General features: G+C 40.1%; 1 protein-coding gene across 1 annotated transcript in view; it reads left to right on the top strand.

The window, feature by feature from the left end:
- Positions 1–23515, top strand: part of atp8a2 (ATPase phospholipid transporting 8A2) — a 371705-nt gene that overhangs the window by 145189 nt on the left and 203001 nt on the right. The window contains exons 13-18 of the mRNA XM_052026103.1: positions 3713–3878; positions 8983–9110; positions 9482–9559; positions 15482–15570; positions 16306–16346; positions 20998–21077. Of these exons, the coding sequence (XP_051882063.1) occupies positions 3713–3878; positions 8983–9110; positions 9482–9559; positions 15482–15570; positions 16306–16346; positions 20998–21077 (582 nt within the window). The remainder of the gene's footprint in view (positions 1–3712; positions 3879–8982; positions 9111–9481; positions 9560–15481; positions 15571–16305; positions 16347–20997; positions 21078–23515) is intronic.

The raw sequence follows: 23515 nt of genomic DNA on the forward strand, positions 1-23515 counted from the left end.
GGGGAATATTCCATCAGGCCCCGGAGACTTATCTGTCCTAATATTTTCTAACAGCTCCAACACATCTTCTCTCTTGATATGAACCTGCTCTAGAACATTAACCTTACCAACACTGTCCTCAGCTTCATCAAGGCCCCTCTCCTTGGTGAATACTGAAGAGAAGTATTCATTGAGGACCTCACCCACTTCCACAGCTTCCAGGCACATCTTCCCACCTTTGTCTCTAATCGGTCCTACCTTTACTCCCGTCATCCTTCTGCTCTTCACATAAGTGAAAAATGCCTTGGGGGTTTTCCTTAACCCCACTCGCCAAGGCCTTTTCATGTCCCTTTCTTGCTCTCCTCAGCCTCTTCTTAAGTTCCTTCCTTGCTATCCTATATTCCTCAAGAGCCTTATCTGTTCCCTGCTGCCTAAACCTTATGTATGCTGCCTTCTTCCTCCTAACTAGATGTTCCACCTCTCTTGTCACCCATGGTTCCTTCACCCTGCCATTCTTTCTCTGCCTCACCGGGACAAATTTATCCCTAACATCCTGCAAGAGATCCCTGAACAGTGACCACGTCTCCATAGTACATTTCCCTTCAAAAATGTAATCCCAATTTACACTTGCAAGTTCTAGCCTTATAGCCTCATAATTTGCCCTTCCCCAATTAAATATCTTCTTGTCCTCTTTGTTCCTATCCTTGTCCATGACAATGCTAAAGGTTAGGGATCAGTGGTCACTGTCCCCCAAATGCTCACCCACTGAGAGATCTGTCACCTGACCTGGTTCATTACCTAATACTAGATCTAATATCACATTCCCTCAAGTCGGTCTGTCAACATACTGTGACAGGAATCCGTCCTGGACACACTTAACAAACTCTGCCCCCTCTAATCCTTTGGTACTAAGCAGGTGCCAATCAATATTTGGGAGGTTGAAGTCTCCCATGATAACAACCCTGTTATTTTTGCACCTTTCCAAAATCTGTTCCTCAGTATCCTTGCTGCTACCAGGGGGCCTATAGAATACTCCCAGTAGAGTAACTGCTCCTTTCTTGTTCCTAACTTCCATCCATACTGACTCTAGAGAGGATCCTGCGACATTATCCACCCTTTCTGCAGCTGTAGTAGTATCCCTGACCAGTAACCCCTCTTCCCCCTCCCCCCCCATCCCTTTTAAAACACTGAAATCTGGGAATATTCAGTATCCATTCCTGCCCTGGTGACAGCCAAGTCTCTGCAAGAGCCACAATATAATAGTTCCATGTACTTATCCAAGCTCTCAGTTGATCACCCTTTTTCCTGATGCTGCTTGCATTTAAGTAAATGCACTTTAGCCCATCCACCTTTCTACTTTTATACCCTATACTCTGCTTCTCCTTCCTCAACTAAAGGCTCTCTATATGTTAGATCTGGCTTTATTCCATGCACTTCTTCCACTGACCTATCCCTCCGGTTTCCTATCCCCCTTGCAAACTAGTTTAAACCCTCCCGAACCACACTAGCAAACCTGCCTGCAAGGATATTGGTTCAGGTGTAACCCATCCAATCTGTACAGGTCCCACCTTCCCCAGAAGAGATCCCAATGATCCAAAAATCTAAAACCTTGCTCCCTGCACCAACTCCTCAGCCACGCATTCATCTGCCATCTCCTCCTATTCTTACCTTCACTATCACGTGGCACTGGCAGCAATCCTGAGATTGCTACCCTTGAGGTCCTGTTCTTTAGCCTTCTGCCAAACTCCCTAAGCTCACTTTTCAGGACCTCATTCCCCTTCCTACCTATGTCGTTGGTACCAACATGTACCACGACTTCTGGCTGCTTTCCATCCCACTCAGGAATGCTGTGGACCCGATCAGAGACATCCTAGACCCTGGCACCTGGGAGGCAACATACCATCTGGGATTCTCGCTCATGTCCACAGAACCTCCTGTCTGTTCCCCTGACTATCGAGTCCCCTATCAGTATTACCCTCCTCTTCTCCTCCCTTCCCTTCTGAGCAGCAGGAACAGTCCCAGTGCCAGAGACCTGGCTACTGCTGCTTGATCCCTGTAGGCCATCCCCCTCAACAGCATCCAAAGCAGAATACCTGTTTTTGAGGGGAACAGCCTCTGGGGTCCTCTGCACTGTCTGCCTGTTCCGTTTCTCTTTCTCTCCACTGACAGTCACCCATCTGCCTCCTGGACCCTAGAAGTACCTGCTTCTGAGTGGGTGACTGCCTCCTGATGCACATCATCTACATATCTCTCTCCCTCCCTGATGCTTTGCAGTGTTTGAAGCTGCGACTCCAGCTCATCAATTCTGAGCTGAAGTTCCTCCAGCCTCAAGCACTTACTGCAGATGTGGTCACCGTGCACCCCAGCAGGGTCCACTAGCTCCCACATCATGCAGCTGCAGCACATCGCCTTGCCCTCCATCTGAACTATGTTTCTTCCTACCTAGTTGTAGTCAACGAAAAAGTTATAACAATAATAGTAAACCTTGCCTTTACTTACCAGCTACTTACCAGTGTTGTTGCAGATGGCCTCCGCCTCTTGATGCCGAAGCCTGTTGTGCCAAAGCCACTCACTCTGACTCTGTCCACTCCGACAATGGCCGCTCCACTTGACAATACCTCCTTTTTAGTGGCCTTTCTAAATTCTGCTAGAGGAAAAAAGCCCGCGGAAACACGTGAGCTTTTAAATACTTAGTCCGTATCTGGTTGGGACCCTCTGCTCCAATGTCTCCTGGGCCAATTCTGTGGGCGAAATATGTACAAATTTGTTTCTCTGGTTGGCAAAACCTAACATAAACTAGTCCAAGCATTGTCAGTCTGTAACCAACTTCATGTATGATGATGAATGAAACACACTTTTTGACTTGATATACTATTATTAGATGCCAGGGTTATTACTAACTTTGCACTTTAAAAAAAACTAGAGAGGTAAGGTCTTAAAAAAACTAGAGAGGTAAGGTCTTAAACGCTTATTTATTACAAATTAAGGCAAAAATTTGATGATATGTTGCAGACGTGATAAGAACCTGTTTCAAAAATTTCGTGAATCATCTTCATGTTGCTTTGCTTAAATATAGCTTTTTTGATAAAGCTATTTCATTCAAAATGGTGGATATATAATCTGAATGATGGAAAATAGGATTGATATGGTTTAACATTGGGATCTTGAGTCTTCAACATTGTTTCTTTGATGCAGTACTTGCCAAAAAATGCTGATTTTGAAAAAAAAAATTTCATGATGCAGATGTTTGTGTACATGGTGCAGAATTTTAATCAATGTCATAGTACAAAATTTTATTGGCTTATAATGCACAACTTTGTCATCAAAATTGGGATTCACAAAATAGTAAAATCCACTTATTAGCCATTTTTCAAAATGTAGTTTGGTATAAAATCCTCTTGGATTGATTTTTTTTTCTTGCCAAATGCATCATGGCATGGGGGGAGGTAGATAATCTATTGGTAGTATTAGAAATGTGTGAGGGGCAGATTCATAGAAATTTCAGTCCAATGATAAAGATAAACAAAGGTAAAGTAATTTTGTTGGCTGAAGTTTATTTTTTTGGCTGTTTAACTCATTGGATATAACATGGTTTGGGGATAAATAACACACTTTCTAAAAATAATTTCAGGTTCTTTTTGTAATGTATCATTCATGGAGTATGAATTCCAGAATGCATTATAGAGTTTGATCATGGATAACTGATTCTTGTTTGTGTTTTCTTCATATACAGAATTCAACTAAGGCACCATTGAAGAGATCCAACGTTGAAAGGGTTACAAACATACAGATTCTGATTCTCTTCTGCATTCTACTGGTTATGTCCTTGGTGAGCGCCGTGGGCACTGAGATTTGGAACAACCGTCACAATACTTCTGACTGGTACCTGGCCATGAACAGTAAGAATTATTAATTATCAAAATTTTCATCCACAGTTTAAACATTTGTTTGAAAGCTCATGATTATTCACTATTTATAATGTATGGTTATCTTTAAACAGGAATAAATGCACTTTCCTGACACACAATGAATGCCTCCTAGGATTCAACTGTGAACAAAAATCCATAGTAACTCTAGATTTCTGTTACTTGATATGCTAGTTTATTTTAATTATTATTTATGAAATTGAAGTTGAAGTATTCTCAAATGGATTTCATTGTTTCATAAATCAATAAGGATACTGAATAACAAAGTAAAGAAAATCTTAGACCTATGCAGTTGGTCATGAGTATCTGTGGTGAAATAAACAAAGGTAACATTTCAGATCAATGATATGTTCTGATGAAAAGGCACTGATCTGAAATTAAGGCCTGGATTTTCAGGATGATAGGGGCTAAGTGTGGCAATCACTGTAATTTTCTTAATTGATATTAGCTTTGTGAATTCCATGCATGTGAACATGAAAGCCCTGAAGTTGGTGTCAATAATTTCTTCTCTGATGCAGGGTATCATTGTAGAAATGAAGGTTGTGTTGATTCCCTGCCACTTAGAGGGTGAATTCAACAAAAGTTTTTTTTTGTGGCCTAAGAGAGGAGGAGCAGAAAGTGTTTTGAATGGAGGGAAATAGCTGAGCGAAATGCAATTAAGTAATTGTTAATTTAAATGTTTATAGTATTCTAAAGCAATGTTTAGCTTTGTAAAAATGTTTTTTTTAATTATAATAGCTTTTGAATATTTTTTAAAAGGCTATGAAATATTGTGGGAAAATGACTTGGCTTACTGTCAGATCCTTTCTCCTTTTTGAGGAAGGTGTTAGATTTGGACACTCAGAGTGATGGTTTTACATTTGCAGGGCCTTACTGCAAAGGATCCGATCAGTTTTCTGAGCAATTTCCCACTGAAAGAAGTGTTTCAGTTAAGTCCATTTTTTTTTTCAGGCATCAGCAAGGTCACCATATATTGCTGAATCTGCTCAGTTAAATTTTCTTCTGTTTACATTACCTGCCTTACCTGAGGTGTATTTTTTTTTTGGTCTGGATTTCCAATACTATGGTATTTTTCCATTGGGAAATTGGAAAAGTGGTTAAATTACTGTACTAGTAATGCGTTGGTCTGAATTGACAATCCAGAGAAATGATTATTATTTCATTAACTAAATTTAGAAAATTTGGTCTCAAAAAGTGTGACTGAGAAACTACATTGTAAAAAAAGTCATCTGGTTTGCTTTCTCTCTCACCTGATCAGGCCTGTATTTGACTCCAGATTCTCAATTGCCCTCTGAAATGAACTAGAAAGCCGCATTAAAACTGACGCGTTAAAAATAAATAAGAATAAAACTGGACAACCCCTGGCATATTAACCTCATCACCCCTCTCAGAGACAGCAGAAACACTCACAGAAGAAAGTGTTTTGAATGGAAGGAAACAACTGTGTGAAACATAATTTAGTAATTGTTAACCTTGTGGTGTCGTCTTTACAAACGTGGGGAATGGGGAAACAACATCCTTGCACAGCACCCTTGACTCCACTGACTGGAGTCATACCTTTCGCAAAGAAAGATGGTGGTTTTTGTTGGAAGTCAATGATCCAAATTCCAGGCCATAATAATAGTAGTTCATTAGGGCATCGTCCTGGCCCAAGCATCTTCAGATGCTTTGTCAACGACCTTTCAATAATCATAGGGTCAGAAGTGGGGATGTTCATTGATTGCACAACATTTAATTCTATTTGCAACTAGCTCGACAATGAAATAACCTCTACCTGCAAGCAGCAACACCTAGGTGGTGTTCAGGTGTAGGCTGATAAATGGCAGGTGACAATCATGCAGCACAAGTGCCAAGCAAAACAAACCTCCAGCAGTTTGGTTTTGCTCCGGATTCCAGCATCTGCAGTGAATTGTGTTTCCACTTTACCACTATACTACAAACTCTTTTCTATGTCTACTGACTTTGAAGAAGCTTTGTGGGGAGACCTGATAGACGTTTATAAAATTTGTGAGAGGCATAGATAGAGTAGACAACTGATATCTTTTCCCCAGGGTCGAAATGTGTAATACTAGAGGACATGCATTCAAGGTGAGAAGGGGAAAGTTCAAAGGAGGTGTGCGGGCAAGTTTTTTTTTATGCAGTGGTGGGTGCCTGGAATGTGGTGCTAGGGGTGGAGGTAGATACAATAAAGGCATTTCAGAGGCTCTTAGGCACATGAATATGCAGAAACTGGAGGGATATGGACTATGTGCAGGCAGAAGGTGTCATTAGCTTAATTAGTTTGGCACAGCATTGTGGGCCGAAGGGCCTGTTCCTGTGCTGTGCTGTACTGTTCTTTGTCCTAAACTCTCCTCCATTCTTGAATGGGAGTTCTGTGAGTCTCCTTCTCGTAGTTCTACTGCTGTTCTGCTCTTTGACAGCGTTTTCTCAAAGAGTCAATACCACAGCCACTTGTCCTTCCTCCTTATCTGTTTCAACCTATTACCCACCAGCCTTGGTCTCAAAGCTCCCCCCTCCCCCTCCTCCTCCCCCACATGGATCTATCTGCCCATCATCCCCCATTTCATCTGGTTCCACCTGTCATCTACCAGCCCCTGTTTCCCACCTCTCTCTCGCCTCTTTATCCTGACCATCTTCCCTCTCTTACACTCTCAGTCCTAATGCAGGGTCTTGATCTAAAATGTCAACCATCTCTTTGCCTCCACAGATGCTGCTTGACCCATTGAGTTCCTCCAGCATTTTTTTTTTGCTTCAACATCACATACCATTGACATTTATTGGTAATGTTGCTACCACGTCCACGTACAATCATCCTGTGGGTTGTTGCTCAGAGATATAACAAGCACAGCCACCTAAATACTGTAGATGCAATTGCAGGTTTGAAACAAGGTATCCTGTAGTGGGTGATTCTTTTGACTCCCCAGGCCTTTGCACCTTCTACAAAGCATTGGGTTAAGAATGTAATAGAACGTTCTCCAGTTGCCTGGATGAATCCAACCCTAACGACACTCAAAGCTTGACACTATCCAGGATAAAAAGCTTATCTGCCACTCTAGACATTTAGTCTCTGTCATTACTGCGTCATGGCTGCAGTGTGTATCGTCTACAAAAAGCATTGCAGTTACTTCTGGGCTTCTCCAAAAGCATCTATCAAACTGCAAAATGTATACCACTAAGCCAGACCAAGTCAGCAACGTTTGAGAACACAACCACTTGCAAGTTTCCCTCAATATGCTGACTTGGAAATACATTAATGTTCCTTTTATTGTCATGTTGTCTAAATCCTAAAAGTTACAGCACCATGAGAATGCCTTCACCAGCAGCCACGAGGTGATTCAAGATGGCCACTAAACATCAGCTTGAGGGATGGACAATAAATGGTGGTCTTACCAGCAATGCCCATATACTGTATATGTTGTTGCTGATCTACAACAAAAGTCTGCACTTTGACAGTGTGATTCAGTTGGCATTGAGTTGTGCTGCAAGGCTTCTGGAACCTGAATGGCAAGACCTTGTATGACAGCAGGACTAACTGCACACTAAAGCCATCTTGTAGGCAGGGTAGCCAGAACTACCCTTTCCATGATATTTGACAGGTGGTTAAGTCAAGTCTCCTGAAAGATTCTGCACATTTGGCATTCAGAAATGTTAAGAACTACTTTTTAAAAAATAACATATTATACATTCTGTTAACTTTTTCTAAGAAATTATTAAGCATTTACACAAAAAAGAAAAAATCTTTAAAGTACTCAGTGTTAGAGAAATTTGCATAATCTCAAAGTGTCAAAAATTAACAAATTTAACGAAGAATTATCTGAGTCCATCACCTTGGTTCAAATATGGACAAAAGAACTGAACTCTGGAGAGGTGATTTGGCTTGGGTATTTTTACATTTGTTAGAGTGTGGCATCAAATGAAATAGAAGTTAACATAAGTTGGAGAGAAAACTCTCTGAAGGCTGGAGTCATACCAGAATGCAGGAAAGTACCTGAATCCTCGCACAGACATGTTGGGGGATCACTTTGTCAAGCACCTTCATTCTGTCCACCGAAACAACCAAGACCTCCCGGTGGCCAACCATTTTAATTCCACTTCCCATTCCCATACTGACATGTCTGTTGACGGCATCTTCTAGTGCCAAATTGAGGCTAAACGCAGATTAGAGGAACAACACCTTGTATTCTGTCTTGGTAATCTCCGACCCAATGGCATCAATATCGATTTCTCTAACCTCTGGTAACCACTCCCCCTTTCCCCTTTTCGTTTTCCTTTATCCCTCTGGCCTCTTTACCTCTTTACCCTCGCAACCTGCCCATCACCCACATCTTCCTCCCTCTGGTTCCCCACCTTCCCTTTATTCCATGGTCTACTGTCCACTATTATTAGTTTCCATCTTCTTCAGCCCTTTGCCTCTTCCACATCACCTCCCATCTTCTCACATCATTCTCTTTTACCTCCCTCCCCCACCTACTTTCCTTCCCCCTCTAACCTGGACTCGCCTATCATCTGCTAGCGCAAGCCCCTTCCCTCCCCTCTTCCTTTCCAGTCCTGATGAAGGGTCTTGGCCCGAAAAATTGACTGTTCATTTCCCTCCATAGGTGCTGCCTGACCTGCTGAGTTCCTCCAGCATTGTGTGTTTGTTACTCCAGATTTCCAGCATTCTAAACATGTAATTAAAGGCAATATCAGCAGCTTCATCAGTGACCTTCCTCCATGATAAAGTCAGCTGTGGAATGTTTATTATTATTGCACAGTTTTAAGATTCATTCTTATTTGGAATTGCTTATCACTGAACTAACAGAACATAAGAAATAATTGTTTGATCAAGACATACCCAGAAATAATTTAATTGAAGTTACGCAGACTAACTGTTCCATATTTTCAGTGGTTAAGAATTGGATCAGTGAAGGGCTAGAAACTGAAATCAATATTTGAAGAAACTAGTTAAACTTGCAATGCTGCCCAGACATATGAATTTGATCAGGAAACTGTGTTAGTAGGTGATGGAAGTAGTGTTAGTTCTGATCCCTATTGACGGGATTGTGAAGTTAATTATATCTTTTTTTTCTTTGCATAGGTAATACCACACCTAATTTTGGGTTCAACCTTCTCACCTTCATCATTCTCTACAACAACCTTATTCCAATCAGTTTGTTGGTAACCTTGGAAGTTGTTAAGTTTACACAGGCTCTTTTCATTAATTGGGTATGTGTTTGTCACATTGATGATACATTAAAAATGTGATACCAGCTCACTTAACAATTCTGTGAGCTTATTTAAAATGTCATAGGAACAAAAAGAATGGATTAACTGGTTTAAAGTAATTATACCTGAATTTTCTCTCATTGTGTATTTGAATTGTTTAATATTTGTCTATATTTAGCATGCATTTAAGGGAGATTGTGTAACATAATACTTGATAATCACTTGAGAAAATTAAAATGTACAGATGTTTTGCGCATAAAATAAAGATGTTATTTTTGAGCATCCAATGCTAAAGTTTCTGTTAAACAGTGGTAGTTATACATCAAGAGCTCTGAATTTAAGTTAGTGTTTCATTTTCTTTGATATTGCAGGATATGGATATGTATCTTTCAAAAACAGACACGCCTGCAATGGCCAGAACTTCTAATCTGAATGAGGAGCTTGGCCAGGTGGGAAACATCAACAAAATTTACAGAATCAGTATTTGACAAAATGATTATCATTTTTTCTAAAAATTAGAAGTAATTTACTTTTAATTTGATTTCCATGAAAATATTTGGTTTTCATTAAGCATTGTTTCTAAATGTTAAAATATAGCTTTGGACTTCAGGCCCTCAATGCTTCAAGTGCGGTTCTCCATTTTGTATAAATAACTTCAAATTGTTTCCTTAAGCAAAACAATGCCTTTTACTGAAGAAAAATTGCTGTCTTCAATCTATACTGTGAGTTGGAAGGTATATTCGGTTAAACCGAATATTTTTTTTCAACCATTGCCTGCTGCCAGGGGAAAAGTCATTACAGGGAATGTAACCTCAACCACCACCTCCCAGAGGATGAAGAGCTGCTCCCTAACTCCTAATGTGGATTCCATTAATCTAGAAACACAATGGAAATTACCTTGGAAATACAAGAAACTGCAGAATCTGGAACAAAAATAATCTGTTGGAGGAACTCAGCAGGTCAGGCAGCATCTGTGGAGGGAAAGAGACAGTCGATGTTTTGTGTTAAGACCCTTCACTGTTTGACAATTCCAAGAGAAACACAGCAACATCAGCCTTGATGAGTGATCTTATTTGGATTCAGAAGCCTTTGAGGAAACCGTGGAGGATTTTGGATTTGGCTGCCCTCAGAATTTGGTGTCCATCCAATGCCTGCTACATGATAAAGTGAAAGCAGGGTTTCTAACCTTTTGGTCCATTGCAAACCCAATCTCAGTAGAGACTGATGTCAAGCAAGCCTGAGTAATCACAAGCCTGAGTAATCACCCCAGCATTTTCCTTAACCTGTCTCTTTCCATTGCCCTTCACCGCCCAATAAGCTTCCTGCTGGAGTGAAACAAATTTACAGGATAAATGAGAAACACTTCAACCTGCGTCACCTGCACTCCAGAACCAAAATGTTTTCAATCTTCTTGATTGCAGGTGATACTTAAGTATGCACAAGTTTGTCAGCCAAATTCCAAGTCATCATCAACTTGTTCACTGAAGCATTTGAGAGAGTGGGCCATGCACTAATCAGCCCAAAACAACAGACCTATACTAAACTTCACACAACTGCACAGTTCTCCCAACAACAGAGGTCCATGATGAGCTCTTGGAAAGTACAGACCACTTTCCTTGTCTTGGGGACCATTTCTCAACAGAGGTAGACATCGATGATGTTTTTCATCACCTTCGGTGCTCCAGCACAATCTTTGGTTGTCCAGGAAAAGTGTTTAAACATTAAGACTATTGGTCAGCTGCAATCCCCTGTACATTTTTGAAATAAAATTACCTATACAAATACATGAAGAAGCTGTAGAGGTATCACCAATGCTGTCTCCATAAATTTCTCTACATCCACTAAGCGGATAATGGAAGCAGTATCAGCAACTTCTCCCTGACCAACAGCCCCAGCACTGAGGCCTTATTTACACTCAGCTAACTTTGGGCAGGCCACGTCATTTGCAATGCCAATCCCAGATTCCCAAAATGTACACTATGCTCTGAACTCTGTTCTGGCATGTGATAATCAAGGTGATAGGAGAAATGGTTCAAGGAAGTTCTCAAAGCTGGCCATAAATTGTAACATATGCTTGACTCATGGGAATCCCTGGCCCATGACTGCTCAAAGTAGAGGAGGGGCATTTAGGATGGCACTGAGTGCCTCGAATCCCTTTTTGGAGTTCGCAAAAGTCCAGTGTAAACAGTAGGAGCACATGACCTCCCAAGCTACCCACCTAATTGTACTGTCAAGCACTTCTTGTCCCAGCTGTGTTAGAATGCAGGCCCCAATTGACCTTGTTATCCAACCCAGAACCCATAGAACTGGAGAGGAAACAAGTTACCCCTGACCCTGAGGGACTGCCTAAGAAAGAGAAGAATGTTTTCTCCTTAATCTGCCTTGGATGCTGACATGATCAACAACAGTTTGACCACTATAACAGAAAAGAAAATCACACCGAATCAGTGTCCCAAACCGTATTTATGAGGTCATCAAAACTAATTGTTGTTAAATGTGTGCAAACAGGTTTAATTTCGATTTAGCAAGTTAGCTGAAGGTGTTAACAAATTCGTAAAATATTTTTCCCAGGTTTTCTATTCAATGGCAAAACCAATGTGCTGAAACTTCAAGGGGTCAAGGGTTAAGAGATGGAGCAGAGCAAATCCTGCCCAATAAGAAAATCTTTGACAGCTGCACCCCTGCGCTTAGTTCACTGTCATGAACACGTTTTGTTTCTGAATCTTTTGACCTTCACAAATGTTCAAACAGTGTTTTAAAAATATTAATAAAACCATTACCTTTTTTGGAAAAAGTATTAAAAGTAAAATAATTTAAAAACTGTTTTAATTAATTGAGTTTAATTGAATTTTCTAAAGATGTGAATTATTGATATTATTTATTTAACATATCAATTCAGACTGTGCTTAACTTCATTCTTTTTTCTCAATTGGTCAACAGTCCTAATCTTTAAATTTCCAACATGACAACAACCAGGTAAACATCAACCTGATCATTTTCTTTGTGCATTTACCTATTCTAGTGCCCCTGCACAAAGCCCCTGCAAACTACATCCTCCTGCCCCCAGCTCACAGTGGCTGCATCATGGCTGATGGAAGCTACTGAAGATGTCCTTGCAAGATCACCACGAGGAGCTCTGGCTTTGGATTACATTCTTTTACCATTAATGGCAGCAGAGTGGGCTGGTTAGTTGATCAATAATAGCATAGTCACTGGCAAAGTGCCAAAGCTTGGATCATGAATGCTGTCAGCCTGAGAGAGGAGAGCAGTTTCATGCTCCATGAACCACTGCCTTTTCTCTAGGGCACATCAGTGTAACCGTGTATTTTGTTGGTGGATGGATCACTTAAATGCTCTGATATCTTCAAAGCTCCTGGTATTCAAGACCCATTGTGTGACAAATATGATATTTCACTGAAGCACTTGGATCTTGGGTGGTTGCTACTTATGCTGCAATGGAAGTTGAGACATTGGCCATCAGACACAACTTGATCATTGAGTCTGCAAATCTTCATGTTCTGGGGGTTTGATTCTTGGTGTTCACTTGTTACCTCTTATTATTGCCACAGAAGACTTCCTAGTTAACCAAGGAGAGACAAATCCACTCCTCCTTGTTTGCTCAGGTCTCCAGAAACGCATGATAAAATGTGGTTGAAAACACTATGATGCTGGAGGGACTCAGCAGGCCAGGCAGTCAACTTTTCAGGTCTGGTCCTGACCTGAAACGTTGACTGCCTGCTTTTCTCCACTGATGCTGCCTGGCCTGCTGAGTTCCTCCAGTCTGCATCTGCAGTTCTTTGCTTCTCTGATAAAATCTGGTGCCTGCTATCAACTGTGAGGAACATTTTTGATGAATCTACTCCCAGAGTGCTGTTGTATCGCCTTTGTACACATAAGGCACCTCCCCTTTAAGAACTGAAGGTTGACTTTAATCTTTGCTCGCTGGCTTCAAGTGATGCTAACCAAAGAATTTAGCTCCTTGATTGCACACTGGCGACCTACACATGATTAGTGCTGGATGGTCACTGAAATCACGTTAATAGGTTACAGCAGGCATTTTGTATGCATCCTGCAGAGATTAAAATAGGTTAATCTCATTATCACAATCTCTGTGTTGTCCAATTTAGCCTCTGTCTCTAAATTTTTAAATTCCAATTTTCTCTGTCCAAATGCTCGATTCCTAGCTGACATGGTTTGTTGTTTCCTAGTTCTTTATGATGATTGATGGTGACTGTCAACAAGCAGCTGGTTGGACTTTTGCCACTGGATTGGAAAGCTTTGGGTTCAAGTCCCACTATAGAGATCTGAGCACCCAAAGTACTTGGCAGACCCAGTAGTGCTGTACTGTAAGGCTACAGAGCCAAAGAGAGTACATCTAGATTTGAGTGTTCTGATCAATTCTTGGATGGTGATCCTCATTCTAATTTTTTATAAACAAAGTCATCCAAAATGTTGCTGCATGTGTCTTGCACCAAGTTCTTTTCACTATTACCTTTGTGCTTGCAGATCTACATTGGTTCCTGGTTATTCAAAGTCTCAATTTTAAAATCCTCGTTCTTGTTTTCAAACATGTCCATATTGTTATTTCTCCATTTCTCTGCGACTCCCTAGACCTTTGTAAACCACAGTGAAGTTCCCTGAATTTAATCATTCCACCACTGCCAGAATTATCTTTGGCATCCAAAATCTTAAGCTCTGGACTTCCCAATATTTCACTGAATCTGGTTTCTTCTTTAAGATGCTTCTCAAAACCAACCTCTGATCTTGATCATCTACCATGATGTTTCCTTGAAAGGCTCTGTATGTCTTTTGTTTGACAATATTCCTGTGAAGTACCTTGGATTATGTTAATATTTTGTTGTTGTACTGAAACAGTTCTTGTCATAATCACTGATAATATCAGCTGCAATTATAACAAAAGTTGACTTATCCTTCCTAGTTGTTTTCAAACTCCCTTTGCTGTTGATAACAACATCCTCATTATATGTGTCTCGAATGTTGTCTAGCACTCTCCTGGTTTCATTATATATCTAGTCAAAGCCAAAAATCATCTGCAAGATTTTCTTTCTGCACTTGCTTCCCAAGTATCTGGCCATCCTTTTTTGTTTTCTTTGCTGTCTCTAGTTAACATCTGAAAACAGAGTCAATTTCCAGATTTATGTTGACAGCACTTCCTCACTAGTGTTTCGGTACACTTTTCCATTATCACTAAATTATCAGACTATTTGCCTGACATGCAGCAGTGGATAACCAACAGTTTCCTCAAACCAGGTACTGAATGACCAAGTATTTTGCCTTTGGTTCATGTCACAAACTTCATTCTTGAACCACCAACTCCACCCTCTCCATGATGTCTGTCAGAAATTGAACTGGACTGTTCATGATCCTTGTTTCGTATATGACCCTAATTTAAACTTCAGACTGTTTCTTTGAGACATCATTAATACTGGCCATCTCCCCAGCCTCAGCTGTTATAACCCTTAATCCTTTTCTCTGTACTTCTACAGCTTGACTGTTCCAACATATTGCTCTCTGGCCTCCCTTATTCTACTTGTACATTAACTTGAAGTCATCCAAAGCTTTGCTGCCCATGTCCTATCTCATACTCTTGATGACCTGCTTTGAATCTTGGTCATGCAAAAACTTTATTTTAAAATTCTCAGTCCTTTCAAAACCTCGCAGGGTTTCATTCCTCCTTTTCTCTGCAGTTTTCTCCTTCAATTTTTGCCTCATAGGCATTCCCAAATTTAAAGTCTGCGTCATTGAAAATCATGCGTTTCAGTGCCAAGATCCAACGTTCTGGACTTCAGTAAGATAACCAACCCCCACCCTCCTCGTCCTGTCTTTCTTGAAGAAACTTCTCAAAACCTGCAACGTGACCAGGCGATTAGTCACTTGCAATAACATCTGCTTGTTTAGCTTGGTGTTAGGTATTTTCTTTTAGTAATACTTCTATCTTGGGGTTTTCTTCCCTTATGTTAAAAGATAAAAATTCAAATTGGTTTTGCATAATTTGAAAAAAAAAATTAAATGTTGCTGCCTCTAGTCTGTTTGGAGAGATTAGAATTTAACCTCTCAAATATAATGATTAATAATATTTGGTGATCAGAATTATCTATATTGAGCATATCTATATTGATCTAACATGAATTAATTGCCCTTCATTTATTCAATGGAACATGCTGTGATCCTGTTGAGTAATATAGTAACTTAAGTTATATCTAAGCAATGACAATTGTAGTTCAGTCTAAAGGACAAGAGCTGCAGAGCGTTGGAATTTATAGACAGTCATTTCCTGCAACGAAAGATGAAATAGCCACTTTGTGTCTTTTTAAATAAATGGATTTATTGTTTTTAATTTCCTCTTCCAGGTTAAATACTTATTTTCAGATAAAACCGGCACATTAACTTGCAACATCATGGCATTTAAAAAATGTTCCATTGCTGGAATTTCATATGGGTAAGCACATAACTGAGTAATCTAGATAAATGCTTATTTTTAGACTTTAATTTATTGTGAGTTATCGTGGAATCAGGAAAGTACATGGAAGAAGAAAACAGAATGATGAAGTATACCAATATGGTTCATCAATTTTCCACATAGTGCCAAAGGTGCTTGGAAAATGCTGAGTTTATTATCGACATGGTTATATTTGGCCCATGCTTTCTTCATTTGCAGTCTGACACTAACATTATTACTAGATATTGTCAGTGAAAGACAAGTGCACCCTCCTCAATGCCCACAAAGCAACTAAATTCAAAATAGCAAAACATTTTTGTGATCTGGAAAGTGCTCATTTTAAAGTGTATTGTTTGGAGAAATGGGAAAATTTAATTGTGGCATTTGTATATAATGAGGATGTAGTTTGATATTACAGCAGATTGGTAATATCTAACATCTGTACACTGTAATGGTATTCTCATCATTATAATATTAAAATAGAATGTTCTTTAATGTAAGCGAAAAGGCATTTGGGAAAGCTTAGTTGTCCGTCAGTTGTATTCTTAATTTTTCTTTGCTGAACCTGGTTAGTGCAATTGTCTTTACTTTTCCACTAGCTAGAGATGCTTGGAAATTCTTTGTGAACTAGAAGCCAACTTATATGCTTAATCATTTCCCTTGTGAATGTATTATAGCTGTTTAATTCTTCTGGAATTCGTACATTAAATTTATAATGAAATTCTTTTTACTCAGTCATATGACGGACTCTGATGCTGAACGGTCTTCAGATGATTTGGGGTAAGAGAAATTTTTTATTACCTACCTGCTAATGTGAGAATTTCATTTTTACATGTGTATGATACTTCTCAAATTGTAGTACCTAGTTGCCATGGTTGGAGGAGCTTTGCTGTACGTCTAATTCTGCAGAGTTGAGTTCTTTGTACATTGAGCACCTATTGACAGTGTAGTGTTAACCACTGAGCTGTAATCTATAAGTAGTGAAGTAGAGCAGGCTTGTACTTAGTGGAGGATTCACAACAGTCTTTGTTGTTTACTTAGCAAGCTACCTAATCCATATTGGACCAAAACAAGTAATTGATTGAGGCTACTTAAAATAGGTTTTTATGATTTTATTGTTTTCCCCCACCATCCCCTTTGGAATTCTCCTCATCCTTCCTGTGTACCAGAGATTATGTTCCTTCCCAGGCTCTCACTCAGTCAGAGGCATCTCACCCATCAGATATCCATTTGCACCGGAAAATCTTGGATCGCTAAAAGGGTAGACCACTTGCCGAAGCATATTCTGGGAGATTAGGTGCACAGCAGTATGGTGAGGGACCAGTGAGAAATTCTCTTTGCCAACAAGTGGCTCATCGGGTTGCTCACAGATCTTTAATAGGATTTTGACAATCTGGGTGTCTTCATTCTGAGAACAAAAGTATCAGCAGTTACATCCACAACTACTGGCAGAGGCTCAAGATTCAGCCCATTCTTTAACCTCATGGTCTAGCTAATTTGGCATTCTACCACAATTGTGTTTGATCCCATGGATTGATGATTTTGTTAGGATATTAAAGGCGGTACCAGAAGCTTGGAAGTAGATAATTGGTATGATGCTGCTCAGTGCTGTTACAACACTGGTAACTGCCCAACAATGTGGAACATTGTCCATGTATGTTGTATTGACAAAAATCAGGACAATCCAATCCTAAATGTCTATTACCGCTTGCCATCCAAGTGATGGCAAGTATCACTGACGGTACTATCACGTAGCACCTACTTTTCAATCATCTGTTCACTAGTGCTCAGTTTGGATTTTATCAGCTCCTCTTGGCTCTAGACCCCTCTGGAGCTTTGGTTCAAGCATGGATAGAAGAGCTGAATTCCGGAGATGAGTTGAGAGTGACTGCCCTGACCTCAGGGAAACATTAGATCAAGAATGACATTAAAGAACCCTGTTAAAGCTGGTCAGATTGAATCTGGGGGGGTGGGGGGGGGAAACACTCCACTTGTGTATCTAGCACAAAGGATAATAAACTTTCCAGTGAACCCCTTGAATTTAAAGGAGTGCGGGAACTGGGCCCTGATGAATTTGAAGGAAGAATGGGAAATGGAACTCCAGTGAGTTTAAAGAGAGTACTAGAAACCGGTCCTGCTGAGTTTAAAGGGAGTAGGAAGTGGGTCCTAGTAAGCTAGATGTTGAACCTTTGAGATTTCTGAACAATGAGGTAGTGAATTATTGGAGTTTTACTGTATTCCAAAGAAGAATGGGAAATTAAATCTTGGTGTTTGGGCAACAATTATCTATGTCTTAGCCCACAGCATACAAGAATTATGCAGTCATAAGGCATGTAGCGAATTGAGTACCCTTGGGATAAGGTTGTAGCTAGTAAACTATCCTAGGGATTTTTGACCTTCAATTGTTTACTGTTTACCTTAATGAACTGCAGGAGGGGATGAAATGAAAGGTTTCCAAATTTGCCAATGATATAAAAATAGGTGGAAGGGCAAGTTGTGATGAGGATATTGTGATTCCACAAGAGGATATAAATAGAATCCTGGAGGCATACAACATAGAAACGGGTCCTTTGGCCCACCAAGTCTGTGCTGATCAGCAGCTACCCGGTTAGACTAATCCTACAATAATTCCATTTCTTTTATTCTCCCCACATTCTCATCAACCCTGTAATCTCCTTCCCATTCTACCACTCATGGGGCAATTTACCATGGACAGTTAACCTGTCAATCTGCACATGTTTAGGATCACCTGGGGGCAACCCACACAGTCACAGGAAAAACATGCAAAGTCCACACAGACAGCACCCAACGTCAGGTTTGAACTCTGATTTCTGGTGCTACTGTGCTGCCCCAGATAGATTGAGTGATTGGGTGAAAACCTTGCAAGTGGAGTTTAGTGTGGGGATGTGTGAGGTTATGCACTTAAGAAGAATCAAAAGGTAGATTATTATCTAAATGGAGAGAGACTGCAAGTGAGTGATGTTCAGAGGAATCCAGGTGTTCTTGTACATGAATGATAAAGCAAGTAGATACAACAAGCAGCTAAGAAAGCAAGAGGCATTTTGGCTTTTATTGCAAAGGGGGTTGGAGTTTAAGAATAGGACAGTTTTGTTGTGAGTCCACAGGATATTCACCAGGCTAATTCCTGGGATGAGAGTGTTGTCCTTTTGAAAGAGGCTGGACAGTTTTGGGTCTGTATTCCTTGGTTCTTAGACGAATGAGGGGTGACTTATTCAAATATATAAGGTCCTAAGGGGGCTTGACAGGGTGGATGTTGAGATATTTCACTGTTGGGAAAGTCATGAACAAAGAGATGTAGTTACAAAATAAGGGGCTGGTCATTTAAAACTGAGGTGTGGAAAAAAGTCTTCTGAGGGTAGAGAAGCTCTGGAATCCTCTGCCCCAGAAGGTAATTGATGTCAGATTATATTTATGGTGTAGTTGGATAAATATTTGAAAGATCAAGAAATTGAGAATTATGAAAAACTGTCACAGATGAGGAGTTGAGGCCAGCATAGATCAGCCACGATCATATTGAGTGGTGGGGCAGGCTTGAGGGGCCTACACCTCCTGTCATCTAGTGTATTTGTGTTATCATATTTGTGTGATCCTGAGGTCCACAGATTGGAAAGTTTCCCAAAATAACACAGTAACTACTTCTCAAATATGCTTCATTAGGTATAAAGTGCTTTGAGTTGTTCTAAGTTTCACTTCGCACTTTGCTAACGAAATGCAATTAAAGCCGTGCGTCTGTCATTTTGCCAGTGAGTCAGAGCTGCAGAAGTCTCCATATTATTGCTTTTCTCTGTTTCTTATCTGCAGATTTGCTCCCATGTACTCAAATCCAGATTATTAATAAATGTCAAAAAAGTAACTACCCTTTCCCAACCCGCACACTTCCTTAAATTCAAAAAACAATCATTCACCACTCATCTTTGTTATCTACAAAAGAGATGCATTCATAGTGCAGCAAATTTGAAATTAAGATAGAAAAACTGCAAATATGTAGCATGTGTAGAGAGGGGAGATCAGGATCTTTAGAGAAAGGAGATTGCTTCAGGATGATGGCATCTGTAGAGAAGGGAAATTGCTTCAGGATGATAGCATTTCATTAGAACTGTAAAAAGCTGGAGGTAACAGATTCTAAAAGTAAATGAGTACAGATGCAAGAGTGCTGAAATAAAATCAACATGTTGGAAGTACTCTGGAGGTGAGGCAGCATTTGTGGCAAGAGTTAATGCTTCAGGTTGATCTTCCATCAGACCCAGGAAAAGATAGAAATAAAAGATATTTTGAGTTGCAGAGAAGACTGGGAAGAACTGGACGATGCCTGTAATAGAGTGGTGATAAAGTGCAACTGAATGACACAAACAGTGATGGTGCTGTCAGCTGAGAGCTGGTAGTGAAGGCTTGTTAGTTACACGTGACTGGAGGAGATGTAAGGAAATGAATGGGAACAAGACTCATCATCGAATACATCCTTTCTCTCATTCATCATGTTGACCTCTTTTTCTCTCTTGCCTGCCCTTGCCGCCACCTCCATTTTCTTCTTGCATTCCCCTTGCAGTACCTGCCAGTCTTGTACCCTTTCCCCGTCCTATCGTTCGCTTGCCCTTCCTCCCCTTCTCCATGCTCTTGCTCACTCGCTTCCTCCTCACTCCCTCTTTCCCCTGTTTTCTTGCTCTCTCGACCCCCTTTACCTAACCCATTCCTTGCCCTTGTAATGGTTGCCCCAAAGCTGTTCTTTGGGCACTTGCCCAACATGATACCTTTACCAGCTAGGAGAAGGAGAGCAAATATTTAAAAATTCACATGCTTCCTCTCCAATTTGCACACCTACTTCCATCCCTTCAATGTTTTTGTGGGCCATTATTCAGGAACTCACTCCTGCTAACTGTTCAAGCATTTCGGGAGGTAGCTCACCACCACCTATTTGAGGATAAATAGTGAAGTGCAGGGAAAGTTGACTTCGATAATGCTCAAATATTGAATGACACAGACATTGTAGACTAAGATGATTTAGAGGTGACATCAGTTAGCAGTTTTCCTTAAATTAAGCAGTGGAAATCTGGATCCCAAAACTCACTGGGGAAAGGGTCAAAGACTTATTTTTGGGACAGGGAGCCTTTGTTGGATAAGGGTATAAAGTGATTTAAGTCATTGCCAGGTAAATTGAGTTGAAGTGCAGCCATGATACTGTTGAATGGTGGAACAGATAGAAGTAAAAGGAAAGCTTGCTCGTGTTCCTTCATCTATAAATATGTATAAAAGTTCAAAAGTTACTTCTATGACAAGCAAAACCTGAGCTTTTATCATTCTTTACGGTGACTAAAAGTTAGATTGGACCAAGAATGAAATGGAGGGAACAATATGAAATTTGGGTCAAGTAAGAAAAAGATTATATGATTACTTTTTCCATGTTTTCGATTTGTAGACACGTGTTTACTTCCCAGAGATCACCTGAATTTGATGATCCAACATTAATAGATAACATCGTCAATGGGCATGTGAGTCTTTGTTATTGTGTGTTTTACAGTGTACTTATACCAATTTTTTTCAGAACAAAGAATTCAATTTATGTAATGACTTAATCTGATTCTGAGAATTCTGAAGCATTTTGTGTAAAATTAATTATTTAAAACTGCAGTCCAGGTTGGTATGTCAATAATAAAAGTATTCAATAGTCAATATTTTAATTAAGTAGTTGGATTTGACCAAATAACATGTTGAGATCAGATAATTCTCGGAGCTCAGCCAAGTGAATACCTCTGAATTATTGGTGTTCAAAAACTTTGACATTTGCAGGTTCTTTGGGATTTGAAGGAAAATTTTCTTCTCGAGGGTGTTTGCTTGTATTAAATCTTTCTCTCTGTGCATTTGTATATATAATATCTTTATATTTTCAAATCAAAATTTATCCTTCTTGACCTTCTCCTGTTTTTGAAAATTTATCATTAAGTCCTTTTTATTAGGTTTTAATAGGACACGGATTAGGTCATGCTCTTGGGTCCTAACTCAGTCCCCCCTAGGTGATGTGCAAAAATGACTTGGAGTTTTATATTCAATAATAATGTCGATGGTTGTCCAGAATTGATTGCTTAACTAAATTACACTAGCAAAGTGGTTTTTTATGTGGCAGTGTCCCATTAAAAACCCACAAGTGACAGTGTTTACTGTACTAAATTAGGTTAAAATTTAGAAGTTGGAGAATTGGCTGTTTGGATCCAGAACTGGTTTGCCCATAGAAGACAGGTGGTGGTTGAAGGGATTTATTTGGGCTGGAGGCCTGTGAGTAGTGGTGTTCCGCAGGGATTTGCACTGGGACCTCTGCTGTTTGTGATGTACATAAATGACCTGGATGAGCATGTTGATGGGTGGGTTAGTAAGTTTGCAGACGATACCAAGATTGGTGGAGTTGTGAATAGTGTAGAAGACTGGTGATGGATACAGTGTGATATAGATCAGTTGCAGATGTGGGCAGGGAAATGGCAGATGGAGTTTAACCCAGATAAATCTGAGGTGTTGCACCTTGGTAGGACTGATGTCAAGAGGCAGTACACTTAAGGTCAAGACCCTTAATAGTGTTGAAGAGCAGAGAGACCTTGGGGTGCAATTGAAAGTGGCTACACAGGTAGATAGGGTGGTTAAGAAGGCTTATGGAATGCTTGCTTTCATTAATCAGGGTATTGAGTGTAGGAGTCAAGAAGTTATGATGCATCTCTATAGAACTCTGGTTAGGCCGCATTTAGAGTATTGCATGCAATTCTGGTCACCTCATTATAGGAAGGATGTCAAGGCTTTGGAGAGGGTGCAGAGGAGGTTTACTAGGATGCTGCCTGGATTAGAGGGCATGTGCTATTAGGAGAGGCTGGACAAACTTGGGCTCTTTTCCCTGGAGTGGCAGAGGCTGATGGGTGATCTGTTGGAAGTGTATAAAATTATGAGGGGCATAGATAGGGTGGACAAGCAATGTCTTTTTCCTATTATTGAGCAATCCAATACCAGAAGGCATGCATTTAAGGTGAGGAGGGTAAGTTCAGAAGAGGTGTGAGGGGTAAGTTTTTTACTCAGAGTAGTGGATGCCTGGAATGTGTTGCCTGATAGGGTGGTGGAGGCAAATTCATTGGGGGATTTTAAGAGGGGCTTGGATGGGTACATGAATGAGAGGAAAATGGAGGGATATGGGCATTCTGCAGGTAGGAGGGATTAGGTATGTCGGCACAACATTGTGGGTTGAAGGGCCTGTTCTATACTATTCTATGCTCTAAGTTTTCACTGCACCACAAAATTGTGCCACAATAAAATTGCCCGACTTTATGGATCCCTTCAAATTGCTTTGATGGTACTATGTTTGAAGAACATCTGGTTAATATGTCCTGTATTGCAAACCTTTTGCACCACGTTAGTAATCTGACCTGCACGGACTCCATAAAATCTTGCCCGTACTTAATGTGTTCTAAAATCTATACCTTGTTCAGCGTAGTCATAAATGAGAAGGACATTACATCTATTGCAAACAGGTTTTCAAGGATCATTACTTGCCTTCTCTTGTACATTCTTGTTTGTGTTTAGACAACTTGATTTTATTTCGGTCTGATGTTCTGATACAATGAAACTCCCTGAATTCTTTTTTTCACTTATTCTGGGGTGGGGGGCAATTATGGCTCAATCTCTTGGATCACTCATGTCAATTAATAGCTGCTGTAGAATGCATTTGTGCTTGGTATCAGGTGTTGCTATTTATGGCCCCTTGTACAAAGTGATCACTAGGATTAACGAGAACTATGGCCTATGAGCATATCTCAAACTGAATTGCTGTCTTTAAGAAAAAATGGGATAAAAGTAAGACTGTGTTTCATTTCTCTTAAAGTGCAGGAGGAATTCCAGTACCATATGATCCATGGTATTTAGCATTAAGATTGGAATTGCTCAACAGCAGCATTTG

The sequence above is a fragment of the Pristis pectinata genome, chromosome 11, assembly GCF_009764475.1.
Source record: "Pristis pectinata isolate sPriPec2 chromosome 11, sPriPec2.1.pri, whole genome shotgun sequence".
NCBI classification, from domain to species: Eukaryota; Metazoa; Chordata; class Chondrichthyes; order Rhinopristiformes; family Pristidae; genus Pristis; species Pristis pectinata.